The 20,166-nt window shown below is 33.0% G+C and overlaps 2 protein-coding genes across 2 annotated transcripts; one reads left to right on the top strand and one right to left on the bottom strand.

Annotated features, from left to right (window-relative positions):
* The first annotated feature begins 5,218 nt into the window (after positions 1 to 5,218).
* On the top strand, positions 5,219 to 9,859 carry LOC127792470 (BES1/BZR1 homolog protein 4). The gene is made up of 3 exons (XM_052322968.1): positions 5,219 to 5,781; positions 8,650 to 9,392; positions 9,473 to 9,859. Exons 1-3 carry the CDS (start codon positions 5,566 to 5,568, stop codon positions 9,474 to 9,476), a joined length of 963 nt encoding a protein of 320 aa, XP_052178928.1. The 5' UTR covers positions 5,219 to 5,565; the 3' UTR covers positions 9,477 to 9,859.
* Positions 9,860 to 11,357: 1,498 nt separating this feature from the next.
* Positions 11,358 to 16,775, bottom strand: LOC127792603 (uncharacterized). The gene is made up of 5 exons (XM_052323168.1): positions 16,603 to 16,775; positions 14,677 to 15,591; positions 13,975 to 14,175; positions 12,478 to 12,673; positions 11,358 to 11,784 (listed from the first exon to the last, which is right to left on the bottom strand). Exons 1-5 carry the CDS (start codon positions 16,669 to 16,671, stop codon positions 11,600 to 11,602), a joined length of 1,566 nt encoding a protein of 521 aa, XP_052179128.1. The 5' UTR covers positions 16,672 to 16,775; the 3' UTR covers positions 11,358 to 11,599.
* Between the last annotated feature and the right edge of the window lie 3,391 nt (positions 16,776 to 20,166).

Below are 20,166 nucleotides of genomic sequence, written 5' to 3'. Positions count from 1 at the left end.
GAAACAATAAATTTTTTGTGTTGCATACGAAAAAAAATTAAAGTATAATAGTTAAATTAATTTGAAAATGCATATCTAATAGTATAATTAAAATAATAAATTTTTAATAATTATAAAAAAAATAAAAATATATAGACAAAAATATAAATTTAACCTCCTTAAATTTGTGAACTATACAATAAATAATTATTAAATATCAAACTCAAGACTTAAATTTTTTGTTTTCAGGAATATCATTAATCAATACTTTAGTGATTAGGTAAATTGATAATAATTCATAATAATGAGTAGTTTTATTAAAAAATTTAAATAAAATTATGATAGATTTTATTAAAATTATATTAATTTATATGTGAACATAACACATTCTGATGCATACAATGCATGGATATTTTGGGTCTATGATGTTGACATGGGACCATCCAGCCAATTTGTTCTCCACCTTTATAGTGTGTCGATGGATCCCAATAGCCTAACCATGATTAAAACAGAGGACTCTCCTTGATTAGGGAATATTTTAAAATTAATTATATATATATATTATTATCACGTAATACCAATTCATTTTCAAATTATCACAAACACATGTTAATTTGAATAATAATAATAGTTTGATCGGAGGGTACTTTTGTCATTTCAAACTCCCCACTTGGTCGCTCTCGCTCTCACTCTCACTCGCTGCCTCTGCCTCACCCTCTATGATTCCACCTGGTGTGTGTGGGGGCACCCATATAGACTTATATAGACGTCTAAAAGACAAAGACACCCTCGTGGTGCTGCGAAAAGGGCAGTGAGTATAGGGGCAGTTTAGTCAAATGAGCTGGGGGATTATAATTAAGGTGGTGGCATGATTGGTTTGGTATTAGCCAATAACCACAGGGCATTAGAGGGGCGATGGGGGTGCCGTGTGGTGTGGGTGGCGGGCATATCGGCCTGCACGTGACCCCACTCTTAATAGGAAGAAAAGACTCTGAGCCACAGAGAGCGGACCCCAATCCAAATCCCAAATGAGTTTAAAACTTAAAAAGCTTGACCGGTCATGCATCGCACGTGATGGGATTGGGCTGCTGCTCGCTCCTCTCTCTGTTTCTTGATTCCCCTTTTCTTCTCTTCAAAAAAAAAAAAAAAAAAAAGATTTACCCCCCAATTTGACAAAGCAAACTATGCATTCGTGTCACCAATGGATTATTATGCACGAAAATATTTTAAAAGTGTTGTTTTGATATTTTTAAAAAATATAAAAATATATATAAATTATTTTTATTTTTTTTAAACACCCGATACCGTTTTGTAATTTTAAAAAAAATTTAAAAATATATTTTTTATTTAAAGACGCATTTTAACTCACAAAAAGTTTGAAGAGGAAATTTTTTCATGTAATATAAAACTAATATATTATATATTAATTCTTAATATATTCTTTTTTATATTAAAAATTATATTTATATTTTTTTTTTATTTACGTGTTTCTCTTGAGTTTTCATTTTTTATTTTTTTTAAAGAATGTCGTGCTTTTATTTTCGTTTCATAGTGTATTTGTTTTCCGTTTTTGTACAACTTAACTTAAATGTTGTATCTTATTTAAAAAATTAAAATAAATTTTATTGATCACGTTTGACAATAATTATTTAATTTTTTAAATAAATTTTAATATAATGATTGAATCATTTTTTAAATTAATCACTAGTTTAAAGTTAATGATTATTTTTTTTAAATAATATATATAAAGGATATTTAAAAAATATTTTATTAGTGTTTGTTTATATAATAGTATATATAAAATAATAACATAAATAATTTTGTATATAATAAATTACAAAAAAAAAATTACTCTACGTTAAAAGACAATGAAATAACAAATTCATCTCTAGAGCTTTGTCTTGATTTAAACACATGTAAGAAAATATAGGATTAGATTTCTTGATATAATATTTGACGTTTAAGTTAGTATAATAAATTATCAATAAATATATATAAACGCTGAGTCTTATGATTTATGTGCGAGGGTTTAATGTTTTTATATAAGTAAAGTGTACAGAGATACTTGAATTTATCATTTATGAGATTTTTAGACTTGATTATCTTGAGTTGAGGGAGAATTTCGCGTACAAAATAGAGATAGGTGAGTCAGAATATTTGGAATTATCTCCAATATTCTCGTGCTCAGTTATCTCGGGTTGACAAAGAGTTTATCAAACTAAATGGAGAATATTGATACCTAATTCTTTAGAGATTAGGTAAGTGGAGATATTTAAAATTATCTCTAATTACTCTTATACTCAATTAGTTTTTGACTTGAATTAAAATAAATATTTAGTTCGAACTCTTAAAAATTAGGGTTTAAGAGTTAGTTGCTTGCATTTATCTTTTAAAATTGAGATAGACTAGAAGACACATGCCATCTCCTCATTATTTATTGATCGGGACACGTGACCAAATGAGACTAGTTATTTTTAAAAGTATCTTAGTAATTTCATCTTTTCGAATATCCATCATCAATTTGGAATTTCAAACATATTGTTTGCATACATAAATGTCAAAAGCAATCCTTGTCCAAATTTAATTTAAATTTATATTTACCTGACAAATAAAAAATGTTTTAAGATAACACTTAACATAGTGTTATATCAAATAACACATGCTTTAAAGTGGAAATATTTCAAATAACGCAATTTGATAATGACATTGTCTAAGTATAAACATTAGAGAAATCTTTGTAATGACTTCATTTTAATATTGGAACTCTAAATCTTCATATTTCTTATGTTCCTAAATATTATAAGGTTTTTGACGTGAATATTAATATTTATGATATCAACGTCATGTTATTCACTAAACAAAATTTAGAGAAAATCACGATTACCTGTTCATATCACCAATTTCTAAGTATTTATACACTTTTGATACGAATGTCAACATTTGTGATAAAGATATCACATTACTCACATAAAATACTTAGAGTGAACAACAACCACTTTCTACGACAGTCAATTCATTAACATCACTAAACATTATTTTGACTTTTTACGCCAATATACTTTTTTTGTGTAAATAAATTTTATTAACATAAAAAACAACACAAACGATCACAAGAGCAAATCAAGGCATACTTTGCTAAGGGAGCGTTTGTTAATCAAGATATGGGATGAAAAATCCAAGATATGAAATGCATATCGAATTTCTATTATTTCCAATATATTTGTTAAATTTATCTGATAATTCTTATAAAAGTCAATAATGACCTTTTAATATCTATATATAGTTGTATATAATTTTTTATTTTATTTAAAATATATTTTTTATTTGATAACTTAATTTTATTTATTTTTATTGCGATGCTCGAATCATTACTTCCCTAGAGGATATTATCCACTGTCGGTTTCAAGCCCGAATAAAGGAGGAGGGTTGCATTAGGTAGTCGACAGTCAACGTAAAACCTAGTCGAATCCAAATATGAATTCTAGACAAACTATCTGTTGGGATGTAAGCCACATAGAAGTTTAGAGTTCATGTAGCCAACCCCACATAGTGGGATAACGGCTGGATATGTTGTTGTTATTGTTTATTGTAATGCTCGAAATATGTCATATTATAGATCATAGATCTATTGATGCTTTTTCTATAAAATTATTATTTATAAGAAGTAAATATTTGTAGTATTATAAATTTGTCTATAATTAGCATAAAACACCGTGAAATCATATTGTTTCAAGACATGGTCACTTCATTAACAGACTCTGAGAACTCTCATTGCCCTTTTGGGCCACTGCTGCCCTGGCAGTGGCAGTAGGGTTGAGGATAGAGGAAGAAGACCAGCTCCAGTTGTGGTCCTCTAACACGTGCGCCGAACTTCCGGCACGTGCTTATGTTTATGCCTTCAGCCTCCTGATTAGTTTTCTATCTTTATTCTTTTATTTTTGTTTTCTGCTCCCATCAATATCATTATTTTTTAGGGAACAAAAAATGGTTGAATTTGATTAAAAAAAATAAAATTTTAAAAGTCGATTGAACCTACAATTGAACTACCAACACTCGAAGATTTATTTTGTTATCGTGTCAAACAACGCGGACATGCAAAGGGTGTGAAGGGAGGGGTCAAGCCCTCTTTGATTTTGCCCGCATTAAATAAATTTAATATAACAATTTCGTCAACACTTAAATTTATATTTTTATTTTTATAATTTTACGTCTCTTTCGTTTATTTATTTAAATTTTTCGTTATTTCGATTATTTCATTGTACTGATATTTTTGAGTCAATTTAATACGTGTATTTTATTATTTCACTTTATTTTTTTACACATAAATGTATATAAATTAAATTAATTAAAAAATATAAATCTAATGATGTGATCGAAATAAAAAAAAATTTGAATTATCACATGAGAAAATGTTAAAGTATAAATATTAAATTAACTTAAAAATTAAGTTTAAAAGTGTAATCGAAGTAACAAAAAATTTCAATGATCACATAAAAAAATATAAAAATATATAGGTAAAAATATGAATTTTTAATTAATTAAAACTTTACAAATAATGACATTTTAGATAATTTAAATTTAAAATTATAATTTTTATTTATATTAATTCATACAAACCGAACGACGAATCTAATTTTGGGATTCAGTGAATCACTTTTTTTAATTTAATATTCAATCGGATGCTGAAAATATTACACAATATATTATGATATGAAGCGGTTACCAGGCACTTCCAAAGCTCAGGTCTCTCTGACTGTGGCCATGTGGCTAAACGACGTCACTCGCACTCAGGCGGTCACGCGTCCCTTCCCCCGCCACTGGTCCCCACCGGGCCCACCCTCCACACTTTTCTCCTTTGCCTTTTTATGTTAACTTCCTAAAATACCCTCGTAAAATCTTCTTTTTTTTTTTTAAATTTCTTCTATTCAAATTGGTTTTTGTAAAGATTTATCTACAGACCCTACGCGGGGTAAGAATCAATATATTTTTTTAAAAAAATAAAAGTGTTTCTATGGATTTTTGTGATATTTAGAAATTTATTTAATAAATATTGAGATATAATAAATTTTAATTAGTATTTGGTTCACTATTTTTTTTTGCGGGGAAGAGGGTATTTTCGTCATTGAAGAGGATGAAGTCTGACAAAATGGCTTCTGTTAGTGGCAAATATGTAAATTAACGTGACCTGCATGGATAATTATTAGGCCTCACTGTATTTAGAGCTCGGCAGCTCCGTCTCCCTTACACGCCTCCTTTTTATGTCAAAAATCCTGCTTTAGCTGCCTCTTTCTCTTTCCCGGTTTTCCCAACCCCACCACCCGGTTTCTCGACCTGTTTTCCGTTCTCCTCCCTGTCGTCTTCTTTCACTCGTTCCTTCTTAAGCGGTTCTCAGTTCAACTTTGTCTCAGTTTTCTTTTGGCCGGATTACCAGCTCTTACTCTTCAATTTCTTCTTCTGGTTGCCTCGAAGCGTGTTTATGGCTCCGAAGGCGGACATGATCGAGTGTTATTGACCAATCTTAGTTCAATTTCGCACGATTTCTTTTTCAGCGATCACGGTTCGAGAATCGGTTTCTTGTTGTGAGAGATGACTTCGGGAACGAGGCAGCCGACGTGGAAGGAGAGGGAGAATAATAAGAGGAGAGAGAGGCGGCGGAGGGCGATCGCGGCGAACATATTCGCCGGACTGAGGATGTACGGAAATTACAAGCTGCCCAAGCACTGCGACAACAATGAAGTCCTCAAAGCCCTCTGCAACGAGGCCGGCTGGACCGTCGAGCCCGATGGCACCACCTATCGTAAGGTAACTATCTGTTCGTCTTATTTACCTGATCGATTTTTTCTTTTATGTTCTTTTCTACGGTTTCATTTGAGCATTTTAGCACGGAATGGCCATTTGGTGCCTGTTAGCTGTAGAGATCCATTCTTCTAACATGCGCCGAGAAGGTGTGAGCTCGGCGTGCATTGTTGAATCATGGAGCGGTTGAATCAACTCGTTTGCCTCCAATTTTGAACACGAGCCAATACTTTGGCGCCTTTGGTAAATTGTTATTGAGTGAAAACGATTCATGATCGTGAAACTGAAGAAGAGACAAATAACGGCCGGTCGAGTCACTTCGTTTGTGGCCGAATTTTCTATATACGCGGTTCTAGTGACGCATTTTGGCCTTTGTATCAGTGGCTTGCCCGACGCGGTGGGGACGCGCAACGCCATCCACAATCCGCGTTGTTTTTGCTAGTGTGCACTGGTTCCGGCTTGACCATTATTTAATTGATATAACAACGGAAGGATCGTGTATCGCTTCAACTAGTAATCTTCATCTATATTAGAAAATATCCGCTGGTTCTCGTCCTAGCGTCAGCCTGTTGCTCTTGGCGCATCCTAATGTCGTAATCTGTTTCTGTGAAATAACAATTGTTTCTTGAGATTACTTTTTACTGGTCAGAGGGGGTTTAGATTCTCAGTCGAGGCTGCTTTTTTATCCTCGCCGGCGTACGTTAGATCTGGGTGGGACTGTAAAACTCATTTTCTTTTATTTCGTTTTCCTTTGCTCGCTTCTTAGACGCGTGAAGATCAAGATTCCCTGCCCCGTCAAACGCTTTCGATGACTGTTAGCCTGTTCCTGAGAACTAAAGTTGAAACACCATTGATGTGGATAAGACGATAATACCCTTGTTGGTTTGTCCAAACTGCCATTTTAGATTTCCACTTTAGATCCAAAAGACTGAGAAAGTACGATGGATGCTTTTGGCATCATTCCACTAAGACGCTCTTTTTCACTCTCTTTCCTGGATTTGGTGCAACGTCTTTCTGGTGTTCTTTCACTTTGCTTACCCCCAGGATACCTTTTAATTACCCAAGAAAACAACATGACCCCTTTTTGGTCTAATTTACCGGCTTGCTGGGTCGACATCTCTTTTTTGCTGTTCTGGTGAAAGTATGTCTTGACCAATTCCATCACTGCTGGTCAATAGTAATAGCACCCTAATCAATCAATCTTTTGCTGTTAATAAATTTCTGCCTTTTATTTTTGGTTTCACGGTGTATATTCACGAACCATGTGCTCTAGCTATGCACATAAAAATTTGTGTGTAGACTCACTTCTAGAGATATTTGAATCTTGGGCGCAAAGGTGGCCAGTATAGCCTTCGTTTACTTGTCTTTTTTCTCCATTTAGTATATTTTTACATGCAAATACCCCCGTTTTCCAACTTAATATTGGGTAAGCTATCTAGTAGTGTTGAAATGTTCGCCCAGCATCTGAGCTAATAGATCTGGCCTCTTTTCACAATCATGGTTGTGTTTTGTGTAATTGTATTCTAATTCTAATGGAAGGAAGAGTCAATTAGTACAAAGTTGTATTTAGGATTTTATACTTCACTTTTATGGCACTATTGTAAAGAAACTTCCCTGAAAATTTGACCTTAGATATTTCTATTTCTGACTAAGGGAATGTAGTGCATTGGATAAGTTGGTAGTGAAGACTCGAAATTAGGAAAGGAAGATTTAGTTATTACAAGCGTTCAGATAGAAATTTCTGGATGACTGGAAGAACATTGTAACAGTGTCAATATATTTTAAAGTTCCCAATTCAATTACATTGCTAAGAAGAAATTGGGTATGATTGGGCAGATAAACTTGTTTTTTGGTAGTCTAATATGATTGATGTTGTGGTGTACTTTTATGATTAGAGAACCATCATTTGCTTGTATGTCCAAAAAGAGGGATATAGTTCACAACGGGAAGTCTTGGCTGGTGAACTGAAATCTCAGGGCCTCCCATGGGACCATGATCTAGATTCTGTAATCTCAATTATGATACATTTTGGGCACTAGATTGTGACAAAACTGATCCAAATTTATAATAAATATAACTAAGGAAATTAAAAATTGGAATGGAAGAAGTTTTTTATCAGAAGAGATAGATGAAGACCAAGAAAAGGTTGGCAATAAGCTTTTAGGCATGATATGTGTTATAGGTGTACTGAAAATATAGCAACCGATAAAGATGATTCGGGTGCTAGAATCCATGTAGCCACCTAATGGGATTAAAGTTTGATATTTTACTATTATAAAGAAACTAAAAAAATCTAGGGTGCTAAAATTGATGCAGGGCAAAATGAAAAACTAGTTCGGTCGCAATTTAATTAACTAAATCATCTTTAAAATATAAATATATTTATATATATCTAAACAGATGGCTTCAAATCCATGAATAGCCTTTCAATTAAGTCTACGGTCTCAGCATCTTCTAGTTTCTCCTCTAATTGATAGGTACGCATAGTTTTAGCATGGTATTTTAAAGTACTGCTGATATATATTGAAAGGTACCTATCCTTCGATGTGGAATATCTAAATGGTGGAGCTACTTGTGAATTACTTTCTTTCCCCAACTCCTGCACATGTTCTACCAAGAAATTGGGCTTTGCAAAACAAAACAAAACAAAAAAGAAGAAAGAAATTGGGCTTTGCAGGTATATTGTGTATTTTATTGTTCATCTTATATGCATGCAATGTAGTTCCATCTTTCTCATCTAAAATATTGAACCTTCACTTCTGAAACAAGAAATATCCCCAATCATGGACGTAACTTGGAAGCACACTTACAGAGAACCATCAAATCTGTTTGATGTCTTTTTATTATTTGACATTATCACTTCCATTTTTGCAGGGTTGCAAGCCTGTGGAGAGGATGGAGATTGTGGGTGGATCTGCATCAGTGAGCCCTTGTTCATCTTACCACCCTAGCCCTTGCACTTCATACAACCCAAGTCCAGCCTCATCTTCTTTTCCCAGCCCTGCATCCTCCTCTTATGCTACTAATGCTAATGTAGATGGCAGTTCCCTTATACCATGGCTCAAGAACCTCACATCTGCTTCCTCATCAGCATCCTCCAAGCTTTCCCATCTCTTCGTTCATAACGGTTCCATTAGTGCACCTGTCACCCCTCCGTTGAGCTCTCCAACTGCCCGAACCCCTCGAATCAAAGCCAACTGGGAGGCTGCAGGCTGGGAGGGCGCCCACTTCTCTTTGCTGCCATCTTCTACCCCTCCAAGCCCTGGCCGGCAGATCCTTCCTGATTCAGAATGGTTTGCAGGGATCCGGATTCCACAAAGTGGACCAACATCTCCAACATTTACCCTCGTATCTTCAAACCCATTCGGCTTCAAGGATGAAATTATGGCAGGTGGTGGGCCTCGCATGTGGACACCTGGGCAAAGTGGGACCTGCTCTCCTGCTGTTGCTGCTGGCTCTGACCATACTGCTGATGTCCCAATGTCTGAAGCAATTGCAGATGAGTTTGCTTTCGGAAGCAACACAACAGGATTGGTTAAGCCTTGGGAAGGAGAGAGGATTCATGAGGACTCTGGTTCAGATGATCTTGAGCTTACTCTTGGGAGCTCAAGGACTAGGTTTGTTGCACATCTATTTAACTGGATGAATCAAATTAGGCATTCATTTTCCTCATCACCTAATTATATTTGTGTTGCAGGTAAGGAAATTAATGCTTCGGCTAAAAGAGGGAAGCTTTCTTGGTGTGAACTGTTGAGTCTGTATCCTGTTGTTTGTCTGGGGGAAAGGAAAGGATGTGGATTGAGGTAAGCCTTTAAAATCGCTCTTTTTCTTGTCCCTTTTATTTCGGTAATGTCTAGCTCTGTTTTTTAACTTGTGGGGTGGTTTTCCGACCCTCTTATTTGATTTTCTCAAAACCTCTAAGAAATGGCTGCTTCATGATCTGATTTGCCATTGGAGCAATTGTAATGACAATGTGAATTGGACTGCATCTCAATGGTTGAACATCATGTTGAGTTTGGGGGTTAGGATGATGAACTTGTTTGTACATTCTTTTAAAATTATGAAGTCCTATTCTATCTTATGATATTACCTCTCTGCTTGGGGCCATTATTTCAATCTTCATTTCTTCCTTCAATTCTCATCCTAAACTTTGCCCCCATGGAATTCATATTTTTTATATTGTTGTCTCTTTCGAATGGGAAGAAGAGGCTACAGTACGTACGCCACTAAGGCAAAATTTTATTTGCTCCTCATCACTTAACAAAAATTAGACTTGTCGTGTACGTATATACCCGGTACTAATTTTGAAGTCACCAAATAGTAGTGTTAACCAGATGAATCAAGTCGAATTTATCTTTTTAAGTTGGTTCATTTGTTTATTAAGATGTTATAACTCAATTTATGAATAAATTTTCAAGTTCGGGTTTAAACGAGCTGATTTTAACCTTGTGAAATAATTTTTTTAATTATTTTAAATATATATACTCTTGTTAATAAAATAATTAATTAATTATAAATGAATTAAATAGATTTTTGTCGAAACTGGGCTCTATTGTTAAACGAATTTTAAACTGGCACCCTCGCGGTATTGTCCATACAATTGATGCCAATTTTGACTTAGGGGTACGAAACGAAAAATGTGTGCTTTTTCAGAGGAGACGGAAAGGCCATATGATTAGATTGTCAAAAGTTAAAAAAAAAAAAAAGAAAGAAAGAAAAAGGAACGTCATAAGTCGCCTCAGCTGAGCTGGCAATGAGTACTTCCAATGATCTCCACTTGATGATATGATACTGCAGTGGCCAACATGGGTTGGTCCACGACCCCACAAAGCTCCATCAAATGAAAGCAAGAATTAGGAATGATAATATATCTTTTTCTTTTCTTATCTGTATTCTTTTAAATATTTATCCTTATTAGATAATATTCAACTTTTTATATTTTTGTCTTTTAATTTTTTATTTTAAATTCTCAATTAAAAATTCAAAGTTATTATAATATTATTACTTCATATTAATTTTTTATTTGATTAGAACTATTTAAGTAAATTGATTGAATCTAATTTTATATACATATTCCACTAATATTATGCTAAAAACTATATAAATATATATATAGAATTTTGATTTCTTAAACGTTATTTAATTTATATCAAATAACTTTGATATATATCAACTCAAATAATAATTATATTGAGTTGAGCTTCACATAATAAAATAAATTTTATATAATAATTATATTTAAGTTACCAGATCAAAATTGTATGTATAATGTAAATCTTGTACTCATGACTCACTCACTTAGGTAAGGAGGAATTCTTGTGTAGACTAACTCTATCTAGGACCGTGGGGAGGTCGCTGATGGCACTTCTGGGCCTCGTGCCAATCTAGCCTAAACCCTGGTTAGTCCCACGTGCTCTACCTTACCACATGTCTTGCTCTTATTTGTAGGACCCTAGTCCTAGGTGTGGACCCAATCCACACAATAATTGCTCGCCTAAACAAGTCTATGTGGGCATTTTTTAGTTCAATTTGGGTAAAAATTGTCACCCCAGCAACAGAAGCCTTTTGCTACTACCAAGCAATGAATATGAATTTTTTCAGGGCATTTGACTTTATTATATACACCGTTTAAAAGTGTCAATCACTTACAAATTGAAATGGATAATAAGAGATTTTGTGCTGTACAAACCACTTGGGCATTGATGAATTTGCTTTCGTGAGGAGTCTATGGACAAAGAATATTTGGGACCCAATGGAAAAGTTGGGCAATGAATCTGCCCTTTGCGAAATGGTTCAAACCTCCTTTTGGGAACATAAGGCCAAATCACCTTTCAAGTTTCTGATACAAATCTGATAGTGCATGGTAGAGAAGGGCAGCTGCAGGAGGCCGAGGTATGCTTCCCAGAATAATATCATGTGCCTTGATGGATGGATTGCCATAGAATCTGCAGTTTTCTTGGCTCCGACTGGTAACAATGCTACCCTCAAGTGAGCACCCCACAAATGCACCTGCATGCAGGAGTAAGAGTTCCATCATTTCATCGATCCATGGCTACGGATCTTGCCATCCAAACAAAATAAGTTCAGAACGAAATTTAGCCTCCACGACAACATATCAAGCCTCAATCCCACTATATGGAGACAGATATGTGAATCTTAACTCTATCAGTCATTTCAAAGAATGTGCCAGACAAACACAAAAGTATTGCAGCGTGCTTGATTTAGGCTTAAAACACTATTCTACTCTTTGTATTGATCGAAAAGCCAACTGCTGTAGAAACAAAAGCTTTGAAATGCAAGCATGTTGCAGATTGTAGATTGTTTAGCGCGTAAGCACATCTATCATTACAGAAGGTAGTATCAATCTAGTAGGCCATATTAGGTGGTTAATGCAATACATGAATCAAACCCCACACAACGGGATTTTAGGGCTTTGACATGTTGCTGAAGAAGACTGATAGAGACCCCTACAAGGAGAGTTGATAGACTGGAAGAAATTTTTAGCAAAAGAGGCAGAAAAATGCCAAAAAGAGACTTAGTGGGAAGCTCTAACACAGGATATGAGTTATAAAAAAATTTCTTTTTTAATTAGGTGCAAGTATGCAATGTAGCAGCCATTTTCTAATGTAATGTAGGAGAAACCCACGAAAAGTTTCTCAAGATATTCAAAAATTCAAGGTCTATTTAGGTAAAAATTTCTACCTTTACTGCAACTGTATGTGTAGCAAGCAGCATAACCACCATCACCGGCGCGAACATCTGCTTCAGCAGCTCTTCCGACAATGCCAAGAGCAGCACTTAAACCTGCTCCAACTGAACAATGCATATTTCCACTAAATGTCTGGACAGCTTTACTTGTCCTTAACACAATAATGAAGTCTGTCAGCTCTCCTCCAGCCTGTTTTTCAAAGATAAAATGGTAAGCAAAGAAATAGTAAAAAATGAAGACCAGGTAACAACCTTCAAATTGATAATGAAACAAATCCACTGCTGATTACCACACCTGGCATCTTAAAAATTCACCAGAACATGGCATGTAAACAAAATCAAGGAATTGAAAATTGTATAAGGGGTGTTAGGATATGCAACCATAAAAAGAAACTCCAACTCACCAAAAAAGTGGATTCAGCACTCAGAAAGAACTGAAATATGTTGAGAAAACATGCTAGTTGCCTAAATTTATCCAACTCGTTTCTCAACATATTTGGTTTTTGCCGCCAGTAGTGGTATCATGATTTCAGTTCTTAATTATGGATGTGGAAACATTATTGCTTGTTAGCCCCTTTAGTGATAAACACTTCTAATACTTGAGAGAAAAGGGTAAAAAATTATTCATGTAACAAGGGAGAATAATAAAATTTTCAGCAAAATAGGAATTTGATCCCCTTTTTGTCACAACTGATAAGGCAAAAAGTAGATCATATCCATATTTCCATGCCCTGCATCCAGAAGGCTAGTTCAAAGTTCAGACAACTAAAATAGAAGACAAATTTCTCCTTGTCAAGTTTTCAGCAATATTTTCCATTTTACTAAGTTATGCAAGGTAAGTGTTGAGAATAAAAATAATAATATAAAAAATAAAGATAACCCTGTATCTATAACTTAACCTTTTAGATGGGATGGTGGTTAACAATTTAACATGGTATCGGAGCTGGAGAAGATCCTAAGTTCAAACCTCACCACTAACCCAATATTTAAATAGTTGCACATGTTTAGACTAATTATGCAATAAAGCTTGGCCACACGTGAGGGGGGTGTTGAGAGTAAAAATAATAATATAAAAATATAAAGTTAACCCTTTATCAAATAACTTAAACTTTTAGACAAGATTGTGGTTAACAATTCAACAGAAAGAAAGCAATATAAAGGATTATGACATACAACTACAAAGAAAAAGGGGTATATGAGAAAAATAAATGTAACTCACATATAAAACAAATTCTAATAACAACATTGCAACTTTGAGTGGCCGATACACTAGGATGCAAGGATGCACAGCACTATTTTGTAGTTAAGTAGTTCATGATTAGAGATAATTTATGGATTTTGAAGTCATGTAGAAGACAAATAGGAAGCAATTCTGCTTATCTCCATGTTATTAGGAGACCAGCCTAAAGGAAGATTGAATAGCAAAAAGAATCATTCTCCTTTATTGTCCTTGAGGTAACTGGTTTTACTTGAATCATAGATATAATTCACCTGAGCACCCCAACCAATGCCAAAGGAAGAGATTGCAGATGGTGGGGACCAAGATCCATCTTCTCTACGAGCAACAACCAGCCCTGTTCCAATGTTGTAAGTCACCACTACACCAACCTTTGCAACAGTAAGAATTGCAAGGCCTTTCGCTTGTTTTAAGATAGCATCTGGTATGGACTTTTCAGGTGTCAGAGACCCAACCTGAGCAATGATATTCCAATATGTCATGAAATGCAATAAACATCTAATTTTGAATCTCTTACTGGAATTGTTTACATATAAAACTTGATGATGAATAATCATCATTAGTCTTCTTCATTCAATTGAGGTTCATCAAAAGAACAAAGTTAAACCAATTAAAGAATCTGTGCAAAATGTTATGGCATCCAGTCCTTCAAATTAACTTGTAAAACCTAATATAGGTAAAACCCATGCAGTAATTATACAGAACAGATATTATGAGTTGAATTAGGTGAATACAATTCCACATTTCTGAAAGCTGAAAGGATTCTTTAATCTAAAGTTACTCAAACAAAACACTTACAGGCTTACGGCTTTAAATCAAAATGAGTACTTAATAAAAAAAAACTCAATAAGTTGTATTATTTCATGCTTTGAATTTGAATCTGTAATATTCCTGATTAGAAAGATATCTGACATCAGTAACATAAACATAAAATGTACCAAGGAACAAAAAGTTACCTTATTATAACCCCGAATGGTGTTTGCAGCCTTATAAATTTCATATTCCATTGATTGACCCCATGGAAAATTAAGCCATGATCTCAATGTACTGAGGTCAGTCAGATCATGAGTTGGCAACTGTGCAGCACGACTTACTTGGTCCATCAAGTATGACTGAACAGACTCAAGTCGGACACAACACACATCACAAACTCGTTGTGGGTTCCCAATGCGGAACTTAGCAGGCAACAAGCTTCTTCCCTTGGAGCACTGATTGCAAAAAATCCCTCCACAGAACCGGCAGTGGTGCCTAGAGCAGATGATTGGATGGAAACGCACATTACAAAGCATGCAAGCAGAGGCAGCACTATCAGGCAACCATTTTGGTGGCTCTGCTTCGAGGATTTCCTTCATGTTACCAAAATTAGCATCTGTGAGAGTTTGAGCCATCTCTTTCCAAGCTTGCTCAATAAGATGACCAGATATCCAGGAAACTGCACGTTCGTGTATATCACTTGAAGTAAGAGCAGTCACTTTCCCACGGGCAACAAGTAGCATATCAAGGACCACATCCCACATAGTCATCTCTCTGTCTTCTTCAACAAATTGATTCCAGTCCATGTCACTCTCGGGAAAGTAGTTGACACCCAAGCAGAAACCCCTGTTCCATTCTTCACGTGTGCTTTCTGACATTGGTGGAATAGAAACAGGTATCCAAACCCCAGTTTCTTCAGTAACTGGTAAGTCATAAGAAAAATACTTACCAATGCCATGGTGGTCAGCTCTTAAATCATTTTGCACATCATCAGTCGCTGCAGTGTCTTTATGTGTTTGGGTTTCGTCATCACTCAGTTGTGCCTCTTCTTGGTTTATGAAATTTTCGGAGGCCACTAACTTATTCTCTTGCTTGCATTCATCAATACCTCCAGAAACCTGAGACTAACAACCAGGAAATAGAATGCAACTTCAAATGTAATGTAAAAACAGATGGACAGCAAAAACGCTAGTCCCAAATTCTTTATCTCCTTCATCCCCTTATCTGAGGGTCCAACAAACATTGTTAGCTTTTGAAAAGTTTCCTGGACCATATTTCTCAATAAGAATTTCTCAAAATTGCCTCCCAGTTTAAGAATTATCCTTCTATGGATGCTCTACTTCTGAATGTATCTACAGATGCTAAACATTGGCATATTAAATGCTTGCCTCCTTAGGGATTCAGAATTCCTAACACGGAGTTAGCTGATGAAGATGGAGACCAAAAATTTCAAGGAATATATATAGCAATGTGATCCAAGTTTCATACTCTATGGTCATTCGTGACATGGGCCAGAAAATTTCAAGGAATATATGGTCATTCAAGACATCCATTATCTCAGCGTCATTTATTTGAAATCCCAAACTTAATTTCCCAATAGGTTACTGAATCGCAATCTTAGTTTTATGACTATCAACTCTACCATTTTATTCATCTATAGAACACATTCAGGGTACATAAATTTGTCAACATCCCAACTTTGAGACTACAAATTGTAACTTGAAAGAGTAATCTCGTGGCAAAGAAAGATCGGCAGAATTATGAACAAGAGTGTAACGACCAATTTAATTAAAAAGGATAGAAACCATGAAAAATAAGAAAATATATATATATATATAAATTCCTCATAGTTTTTAGCCATGATATACCAAAAGAAGACAAAAATTGGCTCAAATACTCTAAATCACTCGCGCCTCTAAACAACGATAAATTGATTTAGTTATCCATATTTTCGTCTTCCTTTTCCTATGCTAAGTGCTGCCAGTGAAGAATCATCGGTACATGAAATGAAAAACAATCATCAATAACCCCTTTTGCATAAAAGGATTGTTCGTTTTTCCGTCCTTTTCTCGGCAAACAAACAGACGATCAATCGAAACAGCGAAGACATAGAAGAAGGTTCCGTTTACCGTCCGAGAGAAAATCCTGGGCTCGTAATCGTCGAGTTCAATCTTAGGGTACTGAAGTTTAGCTTCCATTGACGAGCTTTGATCACACGACGACGATAATCGACATGAGAGATCGACGGAGAGGAGAGCGAATATGGTTGATATGAAGCAATTGGGGTTACGCTTTCCTGTGGTTAAAGCTAGATGAATATTGGTTCAGAAAGGAAACCTTTCAACGGCTGTGATTGGGCGAGTCTCCGTCGTCGTGCCTTGGTGTTTCAATCCCGTGGTCTCCGGTGCACAGTAGTGAAGCCTGGGCCTCTCTAATGTTTGATGTTATCTTACTACGTCGTTTTTAAAAAAATATTAAGAGTGTTCAATATCAATATCTATAGCGTGCAATATCTATCTATATACATAAAAGCTCATTAAAATATTAAAAAAATAAAAATAAAATATTTTTTAAATTAAAAATGTATATTTTTTTCTTAATTGGGTCTCACCTAATTCACAAACTGAATAAGTTAGATAATTAAAAATTCCTCTGATAATTATATAAAAATGATAAATATTATTTATAAATAATTTTAATTTTAATAAAAATTTAAAATATCAACATAAATATTATTCATAAAAATCCTAATCTTAATTAATTTTATAATGTTAAGCTATATATTATTTGTAAAAATCATAATTTTATAAGATTTAAAAAAACTCTATACTTCTTTATAAATAAACAGCTCCTTGTAATGTACGTCTTTAATTTTATTATTTTTAGTGTTTAACTGAAATATTAAAGTATTTTTACAGAGACTTCCTTCATTTAACTATTCTCTTTCTTATAGATCTAAGTGACTTGACAATGATGTTTTTATTTGATAAATTTATTGTTGTATTTAATCGATAATCGTTATATTTATTTGATCTTTAATATAAAATATGATCGAATTGAACTCGTTCAGTATTAAATCAAATCAGATTTTACGATTCAATCTGGTTTAATTATTCAGTCTAAACCAAAATTTAAACACCCTTCAAATAAAAAAAAAAATTGAGAAAGGTTCCAAAACTCAAACCTATTAGTGATCTTATTATTTGTCACTAAGTATATAATTTTGATGATAATATTTATCCTAATCTCCCTTTAGCATTTTAAAATGGCACATGCATTACCAATCACAAAGTCACAGATAAACACTAAATTAAGATTGTTAAAACCATTATTAAGATGGGGAGATGAATCGAATTTAAATTTAAAAATATATTTTATTTTCAAATAAGATACATTTATTATGTATTTTTTAAAAAATATTTTTATTGAATGATAATAAATATATACACTGATGTTTCAAAATATTTTATCAATTAATAAGAGTCTTTAAATACTACAAATATAATTTAATAAAGGCAAAATAAAATACATTTTTATCTTATAAACATTACCTAACTTATATATAGGGCTAAGTGTCAATTTTAATATTAAATTTTTAAATGAATCAAATAAGTCACAAAATCTTTAAAAATAGAATCATGTTACTTAACTATCAATTTTTGTTTTAATGTCACTAAAGGATGGCAACACCGTCAACAATTTATAATTTGCTAACTTGGTTTTATTCGTGAACTTTTTCGACTTATTTGACTCATTTTAAAGTTTAATATTTAATATATTAATTTTTTATTTAAAATGAAAATTATTTATAAAATGACAAAATGTCAAATTGATCGTTATTTTGAATTAAGTGCTACATTGACCACTAAACTTCCAAATGAGTCAACTAATCCATTGAATTTGTGTAAATAGAGCTTACAAAGACAAGGGTTTTTTCTTTTTAATTCGATAACTATGTAATTTTTTGTAAAGTCATAAATTATTCGTACTTGACAAGAAAAACAAAAAAGTTAGTAGAGAATTTATGGGTAATGCACACTTGAAAAATGAAGTTAGTAGAGAATTTATGGGTAATGCACACTTGAAAAATGTAAAGATAGTAACTTTATATGTCTATTAGCCACTAGGTACTAAAATACATGATTTAATTGATTATTGTAGTTATTATTATTATTTTTTTGTGTGTGTAATATAGGAAACTCAAGAAATCCCTTGATCATAGATGGTTTGTAGTCTCGATCTATCTAACTCTTTTAAAAATTTGCAATCCACTTATTTTACAATTATAGGTAAATGGATATGTTTATCGTAAGCTGAATCTTGAGGGCCAAACCTTTCGAATAGATATACGCGATTACGCAATTTTATGAGATATATTCGAACTCATGACTTCGTAATATTGTATCTCAAGCTCTCAAATGCGTGCAGTAGACCATCAACATTATTCTAAGAGATTCATTCAAGTTAAAATTACTTGAAACTTTTACCAAATTGTTGTTAAGTGAATTTAGAAATTTCTTTTAAGTTGGAGTGAAAAGATGTATAAATTTACACATTAATTTATTCAATAGACTAATGGATAGAAGTGAATCTCTTTGTATATTTATTTATTAGTCTCATCATGGCATGGATTAACTAATTTAACACTTAACTCTTATATATATACTAGGAATAATCCGTGCCTGAAGGCACGGTGCAACTAAAAAAAATCGAACATTGAATTTGAACGCAAAATAATCAAGTACTAAACTTAGACACGTACTAAATTGAAAGCCTAAACTCACCTTATATCACTGTTTGAAGATAATGTATATAGTTCTTAAATATGAAATGATCAAATAATAAATATAAACATGCATTAAGTTGAAAATTATTTGATCATTTTTAATGTCATGACTTTAGTGAAATAAAAATGGTCAAAATGTAGAAACTCTGTAAAAAATTTGACAGGGTATTCTCTGAAAATATGATGCAACAAATATATCAACATATTTACAAAACTTATATATTTCATAATCATAATCAAATCATGTCATATGCACACTAAAATCCAACTATATACTAATTACCATAACACTATTCTTCCTACACAAATAACTATATCAATACAATGAATATAAACATGTCATTGTATCAATCCAAATTCATAGGTGGAGAATGTACAACAATAAAATGAAAAACGATAAAATGCATACGACTTTCATATGCTTTTTAGTACAATCTCTCTCTCTCTCTATATATACCTGTACTTAAAAGTACGGTATAAATAATATTGAAATTAAAATACAGTTATAATTTATATATATTATATTGTAATAATTTTACTTGTATAAAAAGCAAATAAGAAATAAACATATAATATTACAAATTAAAATATAAAAGTAAAAAAAAAAATTGTAAACACCGAACAAAAAATAGAAATTAAAATTATTGTATACTTGTTAGTAAAAATTTGATAATTATTGTATACTTGTTAGTAACAGTTATTGTATACTTCTTAGTAAAAGTTTGTATACTTGTTAGTAAAAAAAGAAATTAATGTTATTTATATCATTATTTGAATAAAGTTTGATAGTAAAAATCGCCTTTGATCATCATCAAAGAAAGAGGTTTTTATTTTTATTTTTTGAAATTAAATCATTCATATTTGAAAAAATTAAATTCTAAATGTCAATTTCTTAAATTATACATAT

Source organism: Diospyros lotus, chromosome 15, assembly GCF_014633365.1.
Source record: "Diospyros lotus cultivar Yz01 chromosome 15, ASM1463336v1, whole genome shotgun sequence".
NCBI lineage: Eukaryota > Viridiplantae > Streptophyta > Magnoliopsida > Ericales > Ebenaceae > Diospyros > Diospyros lotus.
Note: the sequence above shows the minus strand (reverse complement) of the source record. Positions and strands in the feature narration are given on the sequence as shown.